The sequence below is a fragment of the Diabrotica virgifera genome, chromosome 8 (assembly GCF_917563875.1).
Source record: "Diabrotica virgifera virgifera chromosome 8, PGI_DIABVI_V3a".
NCBI classification, from domain to species: Eukaryota; Metazoa; Arthropoda; class Insecta; order Coleoptera; family Chrysomelidae; genus Diabrotica; species Diabrotica virgifera.
This window is the reverse complement of record NC_065450.1, coordinates 220,912,061-220,931,526: the sequence shown is the minus strand read 5'-3', so window position 1 is coordinate 220,931,526 and position 19,466 is coordinate 220,912,061. Positions and strand designations below refer to the sequence as shown.

The following is a 19,466-nucleotide window of genomic DNA, read 5'->3' as shown; positions in this document are numbered from 1 at the left end:
TTCGTTCGTTTTACTTATCACTTGCCATCATTTGCTCCCATGGGCGTGCGTAAACTATTAACATCAGGAATTTTAAATTAAAAAGAGTCATTTCGTTTTCTATTATCGTACAATTTAATAATAATTAACAAAAATTATAATTATTTAAATTTAAGATGGTGCGCTTTCATCGGAGACGGTTTTCATAAAAAAGGTGATCTAAAATCAACAAGAATCAAATTATACAGTTTTAGACTCTACGACGGTCATTTACTGGCCTATAAATAAGTTTGTTCGTTAGTCAATAACTCAAAAAATAATGTTTTGACATTTGTAATTTTAGGTTAAACATTTTGCAATCACGAAGTCATTTGCAAAGAAAGGAAGTATTTTTAGTGATATCAAGTTTTAATGTAATGTAATCTCGTTCAACCCACGTAAGAATACAGTGAATACAAAATGCCTGAATTGTCACAAATTAGAAATTTCAGACTCAAGGTAAATTGATATTATTTTGAGACGTTATCGATAAACTTATCAACTTTATTTCCAGGTCCTGTTTCTGATTCATTTCATTTTTATGTCGCTAAGTACGATGGGATATTGGAGTTCCAATGCGTATCTGTTTTATAACAGTTTGCTTATTCTTCTCTTCCTTTGGAGTTTGTATCATGACCAAAGTCATGAACCTATACAATTGGTATATATTTTTTTTATATTTCAAGGTTTATGTTAAATAATGTTAAATATATTGCGGAACATTCGGTTTAAGTAACTCAAAATATATAAAATATACCATATATGTTAACAAAGTTAAACAGATAAAAACACCTGGCCCAGATGAAATTCCCAATGAGCTAAATAAAATCGGAGGGGAAAAATTATTAACAAGTTGACAGACAGTGCGTCAAATGTATAAGCAAGTGTTGTGACACTATATGTATTTTGCAAAGTGGAATAGGGAAATTGCTGAATTTCTTTTAGCCTTTATAGTTTATGGAAACAATGAGCTTTTTAAAATTGTTTGTAAACATGTAGACGAAGACCATGGACATTGTGTCACATTTAATACGCATCTGTAGATGTAATGTGACATTTTTTGACACCGACTTTTTGCCAGAATCATTGACATATTAAGCGTAGACTCTGCATACTCACCAAAAAAGCATAACACAGAAACAGCATGGAAACAGTCGATCGGTAGTCTATCTATCTCTTTTAACCAAGCGATCCCGCGCATGTGACTGACAAAGATGGTTAGGCCACTCAATCCTATGTCGACGTTACACCTCGATGCATTGAGTGGCATATCAATAGCCAATAGCCAAGTCTATCCTTTTACATGTCTCTGGTCACAACTCATTTTAAAAATGTCATCTATAGACGTTGTGTCACATTACATCAATGGAAATTAGATGTCTATAGACGTTCTGTCCGTCAACGTGTTAACAAGCATTTGACCCTTATAGTTAGAATATGGGAAGCAGAAGAAATGTTTGAGGATTGGAAAGAAGGCAGAATTATACCAATATTTAAGAAAGGAGAACTAATGGACTGTAACAATTATAGAGGAATATTTCTACTGAGTACAACATACAAAATTCGTACAGCCCTCATCAGACAAACTCAATTCACAGAGAAAAAGATTGCACACACTACAGATACGAACCATATAATGACACAAACAATGATAACCTGTTCCTTGACTTTTCTTATTTATTGAAATGAAAAATCAAGATATACCAGCAAAGCTAATTAGATTAACAAAATTAGATTATGGATAGATCTCGAGTTAAAGTAACAACAGAAGAAGGTAGCACAAAATCAATTGAGATAGAAATAGGAGTGCGACAAGGCTATTCCCTGTCAAACACAGTCTTCAACATAGCAGTAGGAGGAACAGTCAAGACCACCGGAATTAAAAGAACTATAGCTAACTCCTCAACACAAAGAGTAGCATATCCAGATGACATAGTTTTTATGAAAAGAGACAAGGAGAGATTAAAAGAAGCAGTAACAATCCTGGCAAATGAAGTACAGAAAAGAGATCTAGAAATTAACGAAGGAAAAACAAAATATCTACTCTGATCTAGAAGAGCCATATAGAGCCGATTGCAGACAAGTTTTTATAGATTGGAAAATATTAACATTACCTTGCCAGAATATATATGATAATCTTATATATGTAAAATGCAATATGCATAAATTCCAGACTCATGAACAGATTCATAATATTAACACACGCTTTAGAGGGAACCTTGCCCAAAAGTTTCGTAGGCTGGACAGGTGCAGAGATGGCCCATCATGTCTGGCTATACATTTCTTTAATAAATTACCCCTAATAATTCGAGAACTGCCCTTAGATACATACAAAATAAAAATCAAAGAACTTCTTTTGGTGGGTGCTTACTATTCTCAGGAGGAATATCTCGGGGCTACCCTGTTGTGATAGTCCTACAGCTCTCTTAAATGATCTGTGTGCTCTTGTGTTTTTATGCTAATATTCTAACTTTGTGTTAAGTATTTAGACTAGGTGATAAAATTTTATAGATTTTACTTATTAAGTGTTAGCTTGCCAATGTATTTCAATGATGCATTTTAACAGACTTTGACTTATGTAAATACTTTGTATATTGACATCAATAAACTGAATTGAATATTGAATTGAAGAGAAAATAAGACCAGAGAAATTAAGATACAAAACTATACTTTTGAAAGAGTTTAATAATAAATTGCATAAGAAAGCTGCACGCTTTACCTTTTATGATCATTTTTGTCGATAGGACACTCTGACCAGAAGATATCGAATATAATTGTTATGTTGACAAATTTTATTTAAAAGACATTTTTTCGCTCATGAAACTGACATTTAAAATTGCTGGTTGCTTCAACTGTTGTTTCTGATAGAGAACAGTTAATTTATATGTGATGCATTACAACATGTTTAAAAAGTAGTTTGAGTCATTGGGATATGATTAATAAAAGGTTAGATATTGAAAAAGTTAAAAATATTTTTATTGTATGTGTTTTTAAAGACATTTTATATGGAATCACATGTCCATGCAGCCGAATTGTAGAGCTTGCACTCTTAGCCATTAACTGTCTAAATTACTGTCAATATTAATTTGATGTAAAAACATTAAGAGGCTACATCAGCTTGTCATCAATATTAATTCGAGAGATAGTAGCCACACAGTTTGTTGAAAGTATTGCGAACCTTTGGCAACAGTGCATCAGCAACAGTATGTGACACTACCAAAGATGAAGGCACATTATATTGTGATAATATACGTTGTGATGACGATGACTATTTCTCTATGTTGCCAAATCAGTCAGTTTCGTTATATTTCTTGTTATAGATAATCACTTTTAGTAGTTCCAATGTGACACAAAATCTAGGCTTGGGATAAAAAGTTTATTTGAATAAAGTGTATTTTTTTGTTCTTCTTAATGGTGGTACAGACTCGTTTTTGTAATATTTTATTTAATTATAGAATAATTTACACATACATACTAACATATTGGGCTCTGTACCGCCATTCTTTAGTATATTACGTATATGTATGCCAAATATCTTTTGGAACGCGTTATCCGTTTTGATGACACGCTGATGTAGCCTCTTAATGTCAATAGTATATTATTTTCGATGACGTTATTTTTACTTTTTAGGCCATTGTTGTAAATGGGAGTTCAATATTTTTAGATATCTTAATCTTGGTAATGGGTTTTCCACATTCTGACGATAGTAAGTATTATCTATTAGGTCATATTATACATAGTTATAATAAAAATCTACAGAAATTATGCCAAGATAATTAAAACTAATAAAACAAAAAAAAATTGTCAATAAAGAACCAATACCCCACGATATATTTTGTCTGGGCTACAGTAGGGCGCATTCTACTAAATACATGTGGAAAAATGGAATTTTTTAAACCGTGTTTTTAAAGATACATTACAATCTTCTTCTTCTTCTACGACACCACAGCCCAAATTGAGCCTTGGCCTCCTTTATTTTTTGCCTCCACCCTTGCTTGTCTGTGACTGCTCTTCTCCATATATGGACTCCTAAAAGGGCTTGTGCGTCGCTGTTTACTGTGTCTTCCGAGCATATTAAAATCTTCACCATTCAGTTAATCGCTTTAACTGCTGGACATAGGCCTTCCCAGTCTCTTCCAATTTTCATTACACTGGGCCTCTTTCTCCCTATTCTTTTACGTCATAGGTCCATCTAGTCGGTGATCATCCTCTGCTTTTTTTATGGTTTCTGGAACTCTATTCCATGATTCGTCTTGTCCACTGTCGATCTTCTCGCTAAGTGCCCTGCTCACTTCCACTTTAACTTCGTGATTTTTTTGATGACGTCTTGAACTCTTGATATTTACAATACCTTTATGCAATGTACTAATTGCAGAGCAACATGGTTTTATTCCAGGTAGATCAACTTCGACAAATCTCTTACTTTTCACACAATACATATCTGATGCTTTGGAAAGGAGACTACAGATAGATGCTATTTATACAGATTTCTCTAAAGCATTTGACACCGTGAATTATAAATTATTATGTAACAAGCTTAAAGCTATTGGATTTACAGGCAATCTGTATAACTGGCTGTGTAGATACCTAACTAGCAGAATACAGTTTGTTAAGATGAAACACTTTCAATCTAGTTAAATTTCCGTAACATCTGGTGTTCCACAAGGAAGCCACTTAGGGCCTTTCCTTTTTAGTATATTTGTTAATGACATTAAATCTCAGATTAACTCTAAATTTCTGCTATTTGCTGACGATTTAAAAATCTTTAGAATTATCGAATCCATCTCAGATTGTGAAATGCTTCAAATTGATATTAATAAAATTATGGCATGGTGCAAATTGAACCAAATGAGCATTAATGTTGGAAAATGTCACTTTATTAGTTTCTGCAGAAGAGTTAACAACCACTTTTATAATTACAAATTAGCTGAAGAACCACTGAAGGCTGTATCAACTGTAAGAGATCTAGGTGTTCAATTAGATTCCAAACTAAATTTTTGTGCTCATTTTGATTATGTGAATAACCAGGCATTTAAAATGTTAGGCTTCATTATCAGAACTTCTAGATGTTTGCATAACATTAATTCCATCAGACTGATTTATATTTCCCTAGTTAGATCTGTTCTTGAGTATTGCTCAGTGGTTTGGTCACCCACTTCTGAAGTCCATATAGCCAAGCTTGAAAAAGTTCAAAATAAATTCATTAGGTATTTAAGTTTTAAACTACACAAACCTTTAAATGACCATTCCTACTCAGAAATTAGAAATACAAAACCTTCCTAGGCTATCTTCTAGACGGACTTATGCTGATGTTTTGTTTCTACATAAACTATTGAATTCTAAAATAAATTGCAATAGTGTCTCTAATTGATTTTAATGTTCCCTCTAGAGTCACTAGAATATCTCAAAAATTTTGCAATTAAATTTCATCGCTGCAACTTTGGTAGGCATTCTCCACTGAGTAGAATCATTCTAAATGGAAATAGAATAGACTTCGATTTGTTACTGTGCGCTTCCGAAAACATTTGTAGACATTATGTAAAAAAAGAATGTGTGTGTACTTTGTACGCACGTAAGAAGTTATACTTCTACTACATATTATGTGATTTTTAAGACAATACCAAAAATTTAAAAAAATAAAAGAATAAAACGCACACAAACACATTGAAAAATGGCACAAAGAAAAAATTATTTCTGAACGATAATAATTGTTGGCAAAAATTTTAAATACGCATTTTCTGAAAAAAAAATTATATAACAAATATACTTACAATCATAAAATGCATAAAAAAATAAAAACTTGCATCGGGAATCGAACCCGTGAATTTCGGGACGCTTTGATTCGTAATCGACGCCTAGACTCACTCGTCCAATTCCACATTATTTGTCATGTGGAAAAATAGGGTAACTGAACGTTTTACTGTTTGACAGTTGTTTTGAATATAATTAAATTATGTAGTTTAAATTTTGTGGAAGAAAATATTAAAATATAACAAAACAGTAAGAAAACAATATATTAGATGAAGATTGGTAGAACTTTTGTTGGTAATCAAATTAAGTATGTAAATCAAAGCATTACATACCTACTAGATAAATAAATCTACGTCAAAAAATCATAATTTAAAAATAAAAATCGGACCTAATTTGGGATTTCTCTCTAAAATCCCCATTCTTGAGAAAATAAATGTATGTATTCCAACCTAATCCAAATGTATAATTACAATATGGTTATAATAAAAACTACTTACCAAATTAGAATGAGTTTTCCTTGTCCAAAATAGTCCAAAAGTCCAAAAATATAGGTATACGAAAACTATTTAAAAAGGCAGTATACCTAACTATTAACTAACTTTGTTTCTTTTCCCACAAATTTCAAAACGCAACAAACATAAATAATCAAACTACGTACAGCTGTGCCACAGCCGCCATATTGAATAATTTTTGACATGTCATTTGAACATCCAATCAGAACAAAGTTATAATGCACATGCGCCGGGATCATAGGTTTTAACATATAAAAATTCACCCTCTTATCGCCGGTAAAGAAGTATAACTTCAAAAATGTTTGTAATTTAGGTGATTTATATTTGTTATGTGCTTATATTTAATTGGGTGGTGTCCCGTCAATAAATAAATGAATAAATATTTGACTGATTTGTTGCTTTGACATGTTGTTATGTGGCCTCGAAGGCTGACGCCTAGCATTCCACGCCCCATGGACCCGTTATGTAATTTGTGAGTTTAGTGGAGGACCTTTGCGTCCGCGTTTAAGTCTCTTCTTCATAAGTTTTAGCACGCTAAACACATGGATTATAAACCTTTTGCTTGAGACAACTGGGAATTAAACTTCTTAGATGAGATCCTTGTCAGGCCTATTCGTTTTTTATGTCATGTGTTTGATTGTCTCTGCTTATTTTTATCTGGTGTTCCAGATATTTTTAAGTGTCTGATTGTTTTTCTTCTTCTTCCTTTATATAGGCAATTTACTTGTCCATTGTGGGGTGTTTGCTTTTATAAAAGGAATATGTGTTATTTACTCATACTTTTGCTGTGTTGTTGACATACAATAAATTAGTATTCGCCAAATTGTATGCCACTTTACATTGTCGAGCGCCTGAGCGGTTTAGAGTAGTCGACGAAGTTTTTTTTAATAAGTTTCTATTAGAATAAATTCTCTAGATTTTTCTATAATTTGTTTCAGGTTGAAAATCTGTCACACATTGTTCTTGGGGGATATGTGGTAGGAGTATTGACTTTAATACCATCCCCTTCATTATAGTAAGAAGCACCTGGCCGTTTTCTCTACCTGGCCAATCCCTATGTCTTTCATTTCTTTGAGTTCTTCTACCGTTCGTTGTGATACATAAAGTTAGAGACGTTTTGATTCATCAGACAATGAGGAATTGTTGTTGGTTTTGAAATTGTTTTTGAATTGTTTATTAATATTAATTAATAGATATTATATACATTTTATAGGTGCCAGAAATAAATTTTCAGCAGCTATGGCAATATTACATCTTATAATTCGCCCGTTCAGTACAATACTGTTAGTTAAGAATTTAGAAGAACGAAGCGGTGCCACAGGTGAGTAAAACTTAAAAAAAAAATGTAATTTGTTTTCTTATTTAGGTATGTTTAAACTTTTATTTTGATAGTTTTCTCTTATAATTATTACTCTCATATATTTTCTCTATATTTTCTCTTATAATGCTTTTTAAATATATACAGTGCTAGTCAAAAGTCCGGTCTCCCTCGTATCTTTTGAACGGTTATACTTATAATAGTGAAATTTGAAATTTGCAGAGGGGAAATAAACGGATATATGCTTCTGAACTAGTCGTAACAGGTGGCAGATGACTTTACTGCGACAGATAAGTTTAAATAGGACCTTATGGCAAGTGATACCTCGTTTGAAAGGTATTGAAAATATCTACTCAGTCATACTAATTTTGTTTGAGTTTAAGTTAATTTTGATGAATAAATTAAATAAATATAAAATTGTAGTTTCGCATTTAATTACTAAAAATTCAAGCTTCCGCCTATGGTTACTTGTCAAAAAGGTTGTCAAAAATGTCAACTTTTTGGACAAATAACCATAGGCGGACGTTTGAATTTTATTAATTAAATGCGACACTACAATGTTATATTTTTATTTAATTTATTCATCAAAATCAACTTAAACCCAAAAAAATAGTATGAGTGAATAGGTATATGTATTAGAATTGTAATTTCGCAGTTAATTAAGAAATATTCAAACGTTCGCCTCTGGGGTTATTTGTCAAAAAAGTTAAAAGAATTTAAAAACGTCAACTTTTTGACAACTAACCACAGGCGGACATTTGAATATTTATTAATTAAATGCGAAACTACAATTTTAGTATTTATTTGATTTATTCATCAAAATGAGCTTAAACTCAAATAAAATTATAGGCTATTGATTATATTCAAAATAAGATAGCTAAAAGGAACTACAACGTTAACGGGGTTTTATTATTTAATATGGTCACTGGGCATTTATGTATGAAAAAACCGCGGAGTGCTACCATTTAAAGGGGTGCGTTTTTGAGAAATGGGTGAATTAGTCCCTGGGCACAGGTTACATTAGGGTGAGTTCTATGCACTTTTGGTACAAACATATCTACATAAAAATTGTTCCTGGTTAAATTTCCTATCTAAATATCACTTTATAAAGTCAATGACAATTTTTTTTACAAAAACATATTCAAAAGAAAACGCACAAAGAAACCCAAAAGAAAGAAATTTTGTTTTTTGTCCCATAACTTTTGTCCACGAGGATATAGGTATAGACATTGCGTTACAGAAAAAAAATCTACATATTTCTTCTTTAAAATGCTGTTTAGTAGAGGTACTTAGGATTTATAGTTTTTGAAATATGATTTTTCAAAGTTCGCCACTCACAGCAATTTTGGGCAATTTTCCTTGTTATTTCTCAAATATTGTTGTGTAACTATTTTCTACGCAACTTTAGGTATATGCAATGGTACACGTAATAGGAATAGAAATCAATTACCTTTAAAATGGTCTACTGTATATCGTTGTACGACTTTTTTTTAAAGAGATTATGGTTTTTCAAGGTTTTATACTTTTAACGATTTTTTATAATATAATATAAAAATAAAATAATATTATATAATATATTATATATTATGTAATATTATATTATATATAGTATATATAATATATTAATATATTATATATTATATAATACCTAATACAAAAAAATATTATTTTTACATTTTTTACGATTATTTTTGAAATTTGTCATTATAACTTTTTTTTCTTGTACATACATGAATATACTATATATTGCTCAATAAAGAGGGCTTACTTTCTGTTCTGTAAAATGGTGTATCATCTATATTTAAATATGTAATGGAAACCGAGTGATTCTTTGATATTTTTTTACCTGTATTATTTAATATTATTTCTTTTACAAAAATTACATAAACATTAGTCTTAGAAAACATCACTTTAGTTAAAATTATTTAAACGTTGACATTTAAAAAATTTTCAAAATCAAAGTCCATCTCTTCGTTATTATTAGCTTCAATAACTTCCTCTGACACCTCAGTTATCTTAGAGTTCCCACATTTAGTACCCATGCACATGCACCCTTTGCAGAATATTGAACAACTAATTCCTATCTTCCTACAATCGCAGTTTTTTATACATCCTTTGGTACATTTACATGCTATTTTTTCAAGCAAAGCTTGTGGTGCAGGAGCTTTGACAGTAAATATTGGAATTAATCCATATTTTGAAGTTTGCCCGGCTGAGTCAAGTGGATCCAAAGTATTACCTATAAAAAATGAGCTTCAATCATAACATACAATCACATAAAAAAGTTATAATGGGGAATTTAAAAAATAATCCTAAAATCAAAAACCGTTGCAAGTACTTATTACATTTTGAAAAAGCATATCTTATTCAAAAATAATCCTAGAATTTTTTATAATACACCATTTTAAAGTAAACAGAATAAGCTATCTTTTTTATTATGTAATATATACCTAAATGTAGAAAAAAAGTTATAATGGGTAATTTAAAAAATAATCGTAAAAAATATAAAAACTCGTTAAAAGTATAAAGTCTTGAAAAATATAACCTCTTTAAATGAAGTCGTACAACATTATACAGTAGAATATTTTAAAGGTAATTGATTTCTATTCCTCTTACATGTACCATTGCGTATGCCTAAAGTTACGTAGAAAAAAGTTATAGAACAATATTTGCGAAATAACAAGGAAAATTGCCCAAAATTGCTGTGAGTGACGAACTTTGAGAAATCATATTTCGAAAACTGTAAATCGTAATGACCGCTACCAAACATCATTTTGAAGACAAAATATGTAAGTTTTTTTCTCTGAAGCAATGTCTATACCTATATCCCCGTGGACAAAAGTTATGGGACAAAAAACAAAATTCCTTTCTTTTGGGTTTCTTTGTGCTTTTCTTTTGAATATATTTTTGTAAAAAAAAGTATCTTTGACTTTAAAAAGTTATACATATTTAGATAGGAAATTTAACCAGGAACAATTTTTATGTAGACGTGTTTGTAACAAAAGTGCATAGAACTCACCCTAATGTAACGTGTGCCCAGGGACTAATTCACCCATTACTCAAAAACGCACCCCTTTAAATGGTAGCACTCCGCGGTTTTTTTCATATATAGAGATTCATTGACCATATGAAATAATAAAACCCCGTTAACGTTGTAGTTCCTTTCTATAGTACATAATCAATAGCCTATTAGTATGACTATGTGACTCTGTAACGTCATCTGTCACTATTACGTCTGCTGTTATGACTGTCTGAGAAGCTTACGTCTGTTTGTTTCGTCCCTCCAAATTTCACTATTATAAGTCTAACCGTTCAAAAGATACGAGGGAGAACCGGACTTTTGACCAGCACTGTATACCAACGACCAATCCACGCCGACTGAAACCAAGCACTTCCTGTATGCTGACGATCTCGCAATATGTGGGAGAAGGAAAGTGTTTTGAAGAAGTAGAAGAACTCGAACTGCCTTAAAAACAATGCCTGTGTACTACCTTCAGAATTCCCTGCGACCAAATCCTCATAAAACCCAAGTCTGCGCCTTCCACCTTCACGCAAAGGAAGGTAAACGAAAACTATAAATTGCGTGGAATGATAATACATTAAACTCTGTACCGGTCTGTACCAGAGTAACTCTGAACCGGTCCCTCAGCTAGTCAACATTGCATAAAAACGAGAGGGAAAGTAACAACTAAGAACAGCATACTCAGGAAGCTAACAGAAAGTAAATGGGGTGCATACCCTGGCGTCTTAACAACAAAGGCACATGTACTGGGTTTGCCAACTGCTGAATATGCGTGCCCCATTTGGAACAGATCTGCCCACACCAAACAAGTTGATACTGCGCTAATACCCCAGGCTGTGGGTGAAAAATAGGTCGATTTCAGGATATAATTCAGGAATTTTTGAAACCTATCAGGTGTTGCAAACGACGATGCCAGGAATAACTTATACTAAAATGTAACCAAAAATATTGTGCGCTTTTTTTTTAATTGCGATTTTCATTTGTTAAATTTTCCAATTTTTAATGATTTTTTATTTTGCAGCTTAGGATATTGATTTTAAAGAAAAACTTTTTAATAGAAAGTTGTAGTAAATTAAAAAACCTACAATTTGAAGTACGGTAAGTTTAATTTGGTTAATTGGTTATTGCAAAACAGCCTGCGAAAGGTCCAAAATGGCCGTTTGTTACAATTGCATTATTTATTGTACAAATAATTTTTTTATTTTTTAAAGCTTTAAAATGAAGATCTTTCAATTCCAAACATAAAAAAAATTGTAAAGCCAGATTAACGAATTTGTTGCTTAGATATTATAAATTGTTTATCCTAAGAGGTTAAATGTCGAAGGCTATAACTTTTTGAAAAAAAATCGTAGAGAGTTGGTGAAACATCTAATCTCCTTCTAAAGAGTTATATTTTCATATTCTGATGTAAATAAATGCGTAAAACATTTTTAAACCTCTAATTCTTGGGTTTGAAAATAAGGGGGCAAATTTCGTTATAAACATTTAGAGCTGAAGCGGCCCTGTACATCCTATGAGTTTTTAACTTACAGATTATTGTTGCTGAAGATGAAACAAAGATTTATAAAAAAATAAAAAATTTCTACGACCAACTGAAGCCGAGATAATTTTTGGGTTTGAAAATAAGGGGACAATTTCGTTATAAACATTTAGAGCTGAAGCGGCCCTGTAAATCCTATGAGTTTCTAACTTACAGATTATTGTTGCTGAAGAGAAAACGAAGATTTATAAAAAAATAAAAATTTTCTACAACCAACTGAAGCCCAGATAATTATTATTTTTTTCTTAAGTCGTAGTGCCTTTATTTATAACAATTAAGAAATTATTTTACAGTCATTGACTAAAGAAAGACTTATATTATCTTAAAATAAAAATTATTATAAAATATAATTACATTTAATTATTAAAAATTATTTTGAAAATCGGTGCTTTTGCGAGCGGCCGAATTTTGCAAATCGCCCGGAAATCGCCTGCAAATCGGTCGGAAAATTTTTACGTAACTTGTATTAAATTTTGACAGAAAACAATTTAATAATATTACCAGAATAATATACAGTCTATTTACCATTGTATTTGTTTTTCTTGATAAACATTTATATGTGAAATTTCATTTCTGAAGAAATAATATTACAAAAATGATACATATATATGAAATGTATAACTATATTTTTAATTTTTTCTTTGTTATATAAATATAATAATAATAATGTTACTTCTTACTATAATATACAATATAAAACTTTTTCTTCTTGTAGTGACTATTCTTTTTGGATTTCACATATAAAAGTTTAACAAGAAAAACAAATACAGTGGTAAATAGACTGTATATTATAATGGTAATATGTATTATTAAATTGTTTTCTGTCAAAATTTAATACAAGTTACGTAAAAATTTTTCGAGCGCGCGGATTTGAAGCGAGCCGGGCGATTTGCAAAATTCGGCCGCTTGCAAAAGCACCGATTTAAAAAATAATTTTTAATAATTAAATGTAATTATATTTTATAATAATTTTCATTTTAAGATAATATAAGTCTTTCTTTAGTCAATGACTGTAAAATAATTTCTTAATTGTTATAAATAAAGGCACTATGATTTAAGAAAAAAAAACAATTATCTCGGCTCCAGTTGGTTGTGAAAATTTTATATTTTTTATAAATCTTCATTTCGTCTTTAGCAACAATAATCTGTAAGTTAGAAACTCATAGGATATACAGGGCCGCTTCAGCTCTAAATGTTTATAACGAAATTTGCCCCCTTATTTTCAAATCCAAAAATTAGAGGTTTAAAAATGTTTTACGCATTTATTTACATCATAATATGAAAATGTAACTCTTTAGAAGGAGATTGGATGTTTCACCAACTTTCTACGATTTTTTTCAAAAAGTTATAGCCTTCGACATTTGACCTCTTGGGATAAACAATTTATAATATCTAAGCAACAAATTCGTTAATCTGGCTTTACAATTTTTTTTATGTTTGGAATTGAAAGATCTTCATTTTAAAGCTTTAAAAAATAAAAAAAAGTTATTTGTACAATAAATAATGCAATTGTAAAACACGGCCATTTTGGACTTTTCGCAGGCTGTTTTGCAATAACCAATTAACGAAATTAAACTTACCATAGCTCAAATTATAGGTTTTTTTAATTTACTACAACTTTCTATTAAAAAGTTGTTCTCTAAAATCAATATCCTAAGCTACAAAATTAAAAATCAATAAAAATCGCAAATTTAACAAATGAAAATCGCAATTAAAAAAAAAGCGCACAATATTTTTGGTTACATTTTAGTAGAAGTTATTCCTGGCATCGTCCTTTACAACACCTGATAGGTTTCAAAAATTCCTGAATTATATCACGTTTTTTCACCCACAGCCTGGGGTATAAATGAGATACGAGTATGCAGGATAGTAACGGGGTGCGTGAAGTGTGAGGAAGGGGGAGAGAGAGAGGCAGACAGAGAAAGACAGAGACAGACAGAGACAAAAAGAGACAGACAGAACGAGACAGAGAGAAACCGAGAGACAGAGAGAGAGAGAGAGAGAGAGAGAGAAACCGAGAGACAGAGAGAGAGAGAGAGAGAGAGAGAGCGAGAGAGAGAGACAGACAGAGAGAGACATAAAGAGACGGAGAGAGACAGAGAGGGAGAATTTATTTCAAATAACTTTTTGTAACATGTTCAAGCATTTCGCTAACTTTGCGAGGTTTTACGATGAATAAATGCGCATTTTTTATATTCCAGGTGTCCTAACTGGAATATTCCCTGGTGGAAATAGTACCGGAAGTGACGCCTACGAAGATCTCGACAGACCTGTCATTCCTCAGAGTTCCGGAAAAACTGGCGGATACGATTTCTCATCCGCTCAGCAAATTTAAGTAATATTCTTTATATATATCTATCGTTTTTCTTTTTGGATTTTCAAATTACCTTACCTGTATATATTTTTATAAAATCCTAGTGAAATATTATAGTCGAGAAATATCCTAAATCTATAAAAACAGTAATTTTTGTAGTGTAAGGATTTTATTTTATGGGAAATACGTGTTAAAAAATATTTTTTGATGTTGTATTTCTATACTAGTCTACTTAATGACGGATTTTTATTTCTTAATCATTATAGTCAAGTGAATGTATTATTAAAATACTGAAAACTTCTTAATGCTCATATAGAGGTCAGAATTTAATAATTTTTATTAAATGTTAGTATTTCTGTATAACTGAAAATATTTAACTGAAACCCTCAAGGTCACTTGCGACGCACAGTGGGGCAAGAGACAACATAAGTTGGCATTAAATCATTGTCGATATATTTATGGCCAATTTTTTTTTTCAAATATTATAAGTTGTGTGTACATAAAAAAACGATGTTTTTTCAAAGTTTTCTTCTTCTTCTCAATGTACCTATCCGTGACTAATGTTGGCGATCATCATGGCAATCTTTATTTTATCTGCAGCAGCGCGAAAAAGCTGCACAGATGTTGTGCTAAAGCAGGTTCTGAAGTTCTTTAACCAGGATGTTCTTCTTCTTCCTGAGCCTCGCTTTACAAATATTTTCCCTTGAAGGATGGATTGTTCAAAAAATGTTTTGCTCAAAATTTTCAAAGCTGAATGTCCGTAGTTACTACCGATATTGATTTAAATGATATTTGAAGTTTAGTCATTTTTATTTTATATCTTATTTATTTATTATTATCTAATATTATTTATATCTCAAAACAATTGTGTTAACATTATTTTTGAAAAATTGCTTAACCAAATTGTTCTTTAAAACCATTTACCGCATATTTATAAGAATAACATAAAATTTTGTAGGTAAAATATTGAAAAACTTAAACTACAGATCATCATCAGAATCATCAGATGTGACGTCAACATCTTGCACATTCGGAGATTTGAACATAATATATTATGCACTAATATGCAGTGCTTCCACTGGCAGGTGTTCTAATTTCTTTCTTTTTATGTTTCTTTTGTTTGTGATCAGTGGATCACTACTAATCAACAAAAAGTGGAATACATCTTAATTTGTTTTGCATCTACTACACTTTCTTGAATTATTATGCTTGAATTATGCAAATAACGAAAAATTAGAATAGAGTGTTATTCAATTTAATTAGGTCAACATAACCTCACAAAAAATAAAATTATGAAAAAAGGAGCAAATATGAGCAAAAAGTTAAAATGACTTTCTAAAGAATAATACTCAAGCTTTCAAAATAAAACAAAATTAAAGTTGGATCAGTCTGGGAACACTAACAAATCACTTGCTCTTTTTGAAAAATGCATATTTTGATATTTTGTACAGGTAATTTTAAACAATATATTATAAGAGACTATATTTATTTAATTATTATATCACATCTGTAATAATATTGTCACTTTCCTGAAGATCAAATATCCGTAGCCAATTTTACTAGTAAATTAACTTTTCACTTGAAATAAGTGGATCAAACGTAAGTCGAATCACGTTATCGCGGCCTACGCATTGTTAACACGGGACCATGTGCCCTTTGCGACGCATCGCAACTGTTGGAGGGGGATTTAATGGGGAAAAAATGATGCCAAATCATACGCAGGATTGTGTACTATTTAATTAAAATGAATGCGACAGAAAATACTGCGTTTAGTATTTTCATTTTATGCCAACTTTTTAGCTCTCCTGCCCCACTGTGCGACGCATCAACGAACGCCTGTCGTGTATTTTCTTTGCGGTTGCAGATAAATGGGTGTTAGTACTGTATTATTTTAAATCTGAAGTAATAGGGAGCTTGCATACAATTTTAAATTCGAAAAAAATGCTATAAATCACAACAGAACATAATTTAAAACATGTATCAAAGATAGTAACATGTAACATGAAACAAAGTTTTTTTTGTCTTTCGTTTGGCACCTAAAGACGATTAAAGATTCAAATTATACCAGCCAGCCCAAAAAGCGTCGTGACGTCATATGGTTGTGTGTTTACATTCTGCGCCAACAAAGTAAACAAAATTGTATATAATTTTAAATTAGACATTATAAACGTCAGTAGAAAATACAGTTATGTGACGTCACAAGTGTTTTTGATCGTTTGAACTATTCATAGAAAACTTGTATTTTTACAAAATGGTTTTATTTTCCATAGTAAACCTTCTTTCCTTTCCTTCAAAAACTGTATCAAACTCCAATCTCAATAAACTGGTATATATTATTACAACGATAAATGTCATTAGAATATAAATATTTTTCCCTTATTCCGCGACGATGAGCTGGCCAAATACCCTAGTAGGTGGAGGCCAATAAACTAAAGAAGGATCAGAAGAATATACCTAAATATAACCATAATCATAACTATATAATAAAACTATGTGACGTCACGGGTCGTTTGAACTATTTTATACCGCAGAATACTTTAAATTTGTATTTCTAAGTTATTACGAGCTTTTGAAGCGTGAAATTTTGGAAATCTCATTTTTAAACAAAACTGAACATTATGTAATAAAGAAAAATGTGCAAGTTCCCTATTCAGGTACTTATTTAAACCACAATCTATGCAGACACTGTTGTTTAATGGTATTTTGTTAAACTCTAAATATCTACCCAATGACCCATAATTATTTCCAGTCCATCTTGGAGTAGCTTGGAAAATATGCCATTTTTTATTTCAACTTATTCACATAATCGTAAAGGATTTGGAGGCTACATTGACTCGACTATACAAGTACCATAATAATATTTATAAGTTTTATGTAATACGGAGTAACTGAAAAATCTTAAATTACGGTTTTCCCACAAGTTGACTCACATAAAACAAGTTATTTTAGTATATTTATGTACATATTTCAATGTATCTTACTTTGAACTAAATTTTAAAGTATAATATAAACATCTTTATTGTTCTTTGCATTCTCATTGTCAGGTGTTCTTTTGACAGTCATGTACTTCGTTTTTGCTTCGTTTGCTATATCTACTTAGAAAAAAGACAGAAAAAACAAATTCAGAGATGTTTATCAAAATTATAGATGAGCGAGTCTTTTTCTCATTATTTTTATTTAAGTAAATATTTCTTTGTGTTCGGCGTAGCATATTTGAGCAGTTTTGTGAAAGTAGATATATTATGTAGATACAAAAGATTGTTCAGTTACTCTTTAAGAATAACTATGTCTTGTTTTTAAACCAGGAGGAGTAAACTAAAAAGACAGATTCACAGCCAAGAAAGTCACTAGAAAAATCACCAAATACATCTTCTTTTATGGTTGATCATGTCAGATTTCGATGGTAATCTATAAATATTATAGTATAAATTAAAGGAATAACGCAGAAAACTCAAAAAAATGCTGATATAACTTAATTAACCTATGAAATGTCAATCGTGTCAAAATTTCATAAATGTCAATACTGTCAAAATTTCGTAACAGTGGAGTAAACTTGTCCGCTATAGACCAATTACAAACAAGCATTAAGGCTCGGTAAATTTGAATTACCCCCTGGTTTAAAAACAGAGCATAGCCATAGTCAAATAAGTGTATCTATTCTTGAATATTTGTTAGATCATTTGAGATTATGCAGGTGACTGAGATTATCTTTTAAAACTGTAGTCAATAGTGATGTGATTTTAGTTGTCAGTAGATCATAATTTTTTACAAGGTTTAATGTCATTTTAGAAGTAAAAGTATTCTGTGTACTTGTTGAGATTGTATAAATTAGCGAAATTAAATAATCGTGTATATCTTATACCATTAAGTTATTCTTATACCATTAAGTTATGCTTTGTGTTTGTTTTTCAATAAAAATTACAGACTTTTTATGTATTTTAGTAATCCTAATATTTTTTTGGATCATTCGGCATAGGTCCGGTTAACGAGTTAGAGTCTATTCGGAAAGGAAAATCTAGTCAGATGTACAGGGTGTTTCATTAATATAATTGTCCATATAGTAACTGGAGAAACCCGAGCACAAAATACGAAGATTTAACCTAAAACTCTTAAATAAAATGTGGTTCCTTACTGAGTTACTGATTTTATCTAAAAATTAAAAACTATTTTTGCTCAGCATTTTAAAACCATTCGACGTATCCTTTTCATATTTGGCAGGAAGTATAGGTACTGTACAAACTACTAAATGATGTAAACCAACGTTTTTGTCTATTACCAGAGGCGTACTACGGGGAATTTGAATGGTTGACCATTTCCATTTTCTACGCCACTAGCGGAACTGCTATTTTAGTTCAATTATTGGATTCTCCAATACTTTCTATGAAAATAATATACTCTTTATTCGTAACGGTAAAGTCATTATTTTTCGAGATCTTTGAAGTTAAAAATTAAACGACACGGTTATTTTGATTAATGTTTTGTGTCGCTTCATTTTTAATTTCAAATATCTCGAAAACTAATCATTTTATCGTTCCGAATGAAGAGTATATTATTTACATAAAAAGTACTGGAAAATAAAAAAAATACACTAAAATACAGTGGAACCCCGATAAGTCGGCCCCCGATAACCCGGAAGTCCGGCTAACCCGGACCGATTTTCATAAGACAAACATTTCAACAATAAAAATGTATGTAATATAATATTGTGTAAATTGTGAGAGATGTGTATTTGTGTAATTTGAACTATAGGATAGTAAAAATGCCTCATGGTACACGGCAGCAAAGTGCCGTTCATTTTCTCGGATTATCGGAAACAACAGGCACCTGTAGTATTTCTTTATTCATTTCAAACTGTCTTAGCACGGTTTAAAAAAGGCTATCTAAAAAATTATTTTTAAACAATGGTCTTAGTCTCCACTGTTCTTAAATAACATAATATCGTTCCGATTGTGACTGTATTGTGTGGAGTACAGTCTTGTATTGTTCGCTTC

The 19,466-nt window shown here is 31.0% G+C and overlaps 1 protein-coding gene across 1 annotated transcript; it reads left to right on the top strand.

The window, feature by feature from the left end:
- Positions 1-81: 81 nt before the first annotated feature.
- Positions 82-18,403, top strand: LOC114334857 (type-1 angiotensin II receptor-associated protein). Its single transcript, XM_050658078.1, has 6 exons — positions 82-193; positions 323-477; positions 533-679; positions 3,649-3,724; positions 7,495-7,602; positions 14,363-18,403. Exons 2-6 carry the CDS (start codon positions 439-441, stop codon positions 14,494-14,496), a joined length of 504 nt encoding a protein of 167 aa, XP_050514035.1. The 5' UTR covers positions 82-193; positions 323-438; the 3' UTR covers positions 14,497-18,403.
- Positions 18,404-19,466: the final 1,063 nt, after the last annotated feature.

Coding starts and splice junctions, on each gene's coding strand:
- LOC114334857 (XM_050658078.1), top strand. CDS start 439: ATGCCTGAATTGTCACAAATTAGAAATTTCAGACTCAAG. Junction 680..3,648: donor GTCATGAACCTATACAATTG/GTATATATTTTT, acceptor TTTACTTTTTAG/GCCATTGTTGTAAATGGGAG. Junction 7,603..14,362: donor AGAACGAAGCGGTGCCACAG/GTGAGTAAAACT, acceptor TTTATATTCCAG/GTGTCCTAACTGGAATATTC.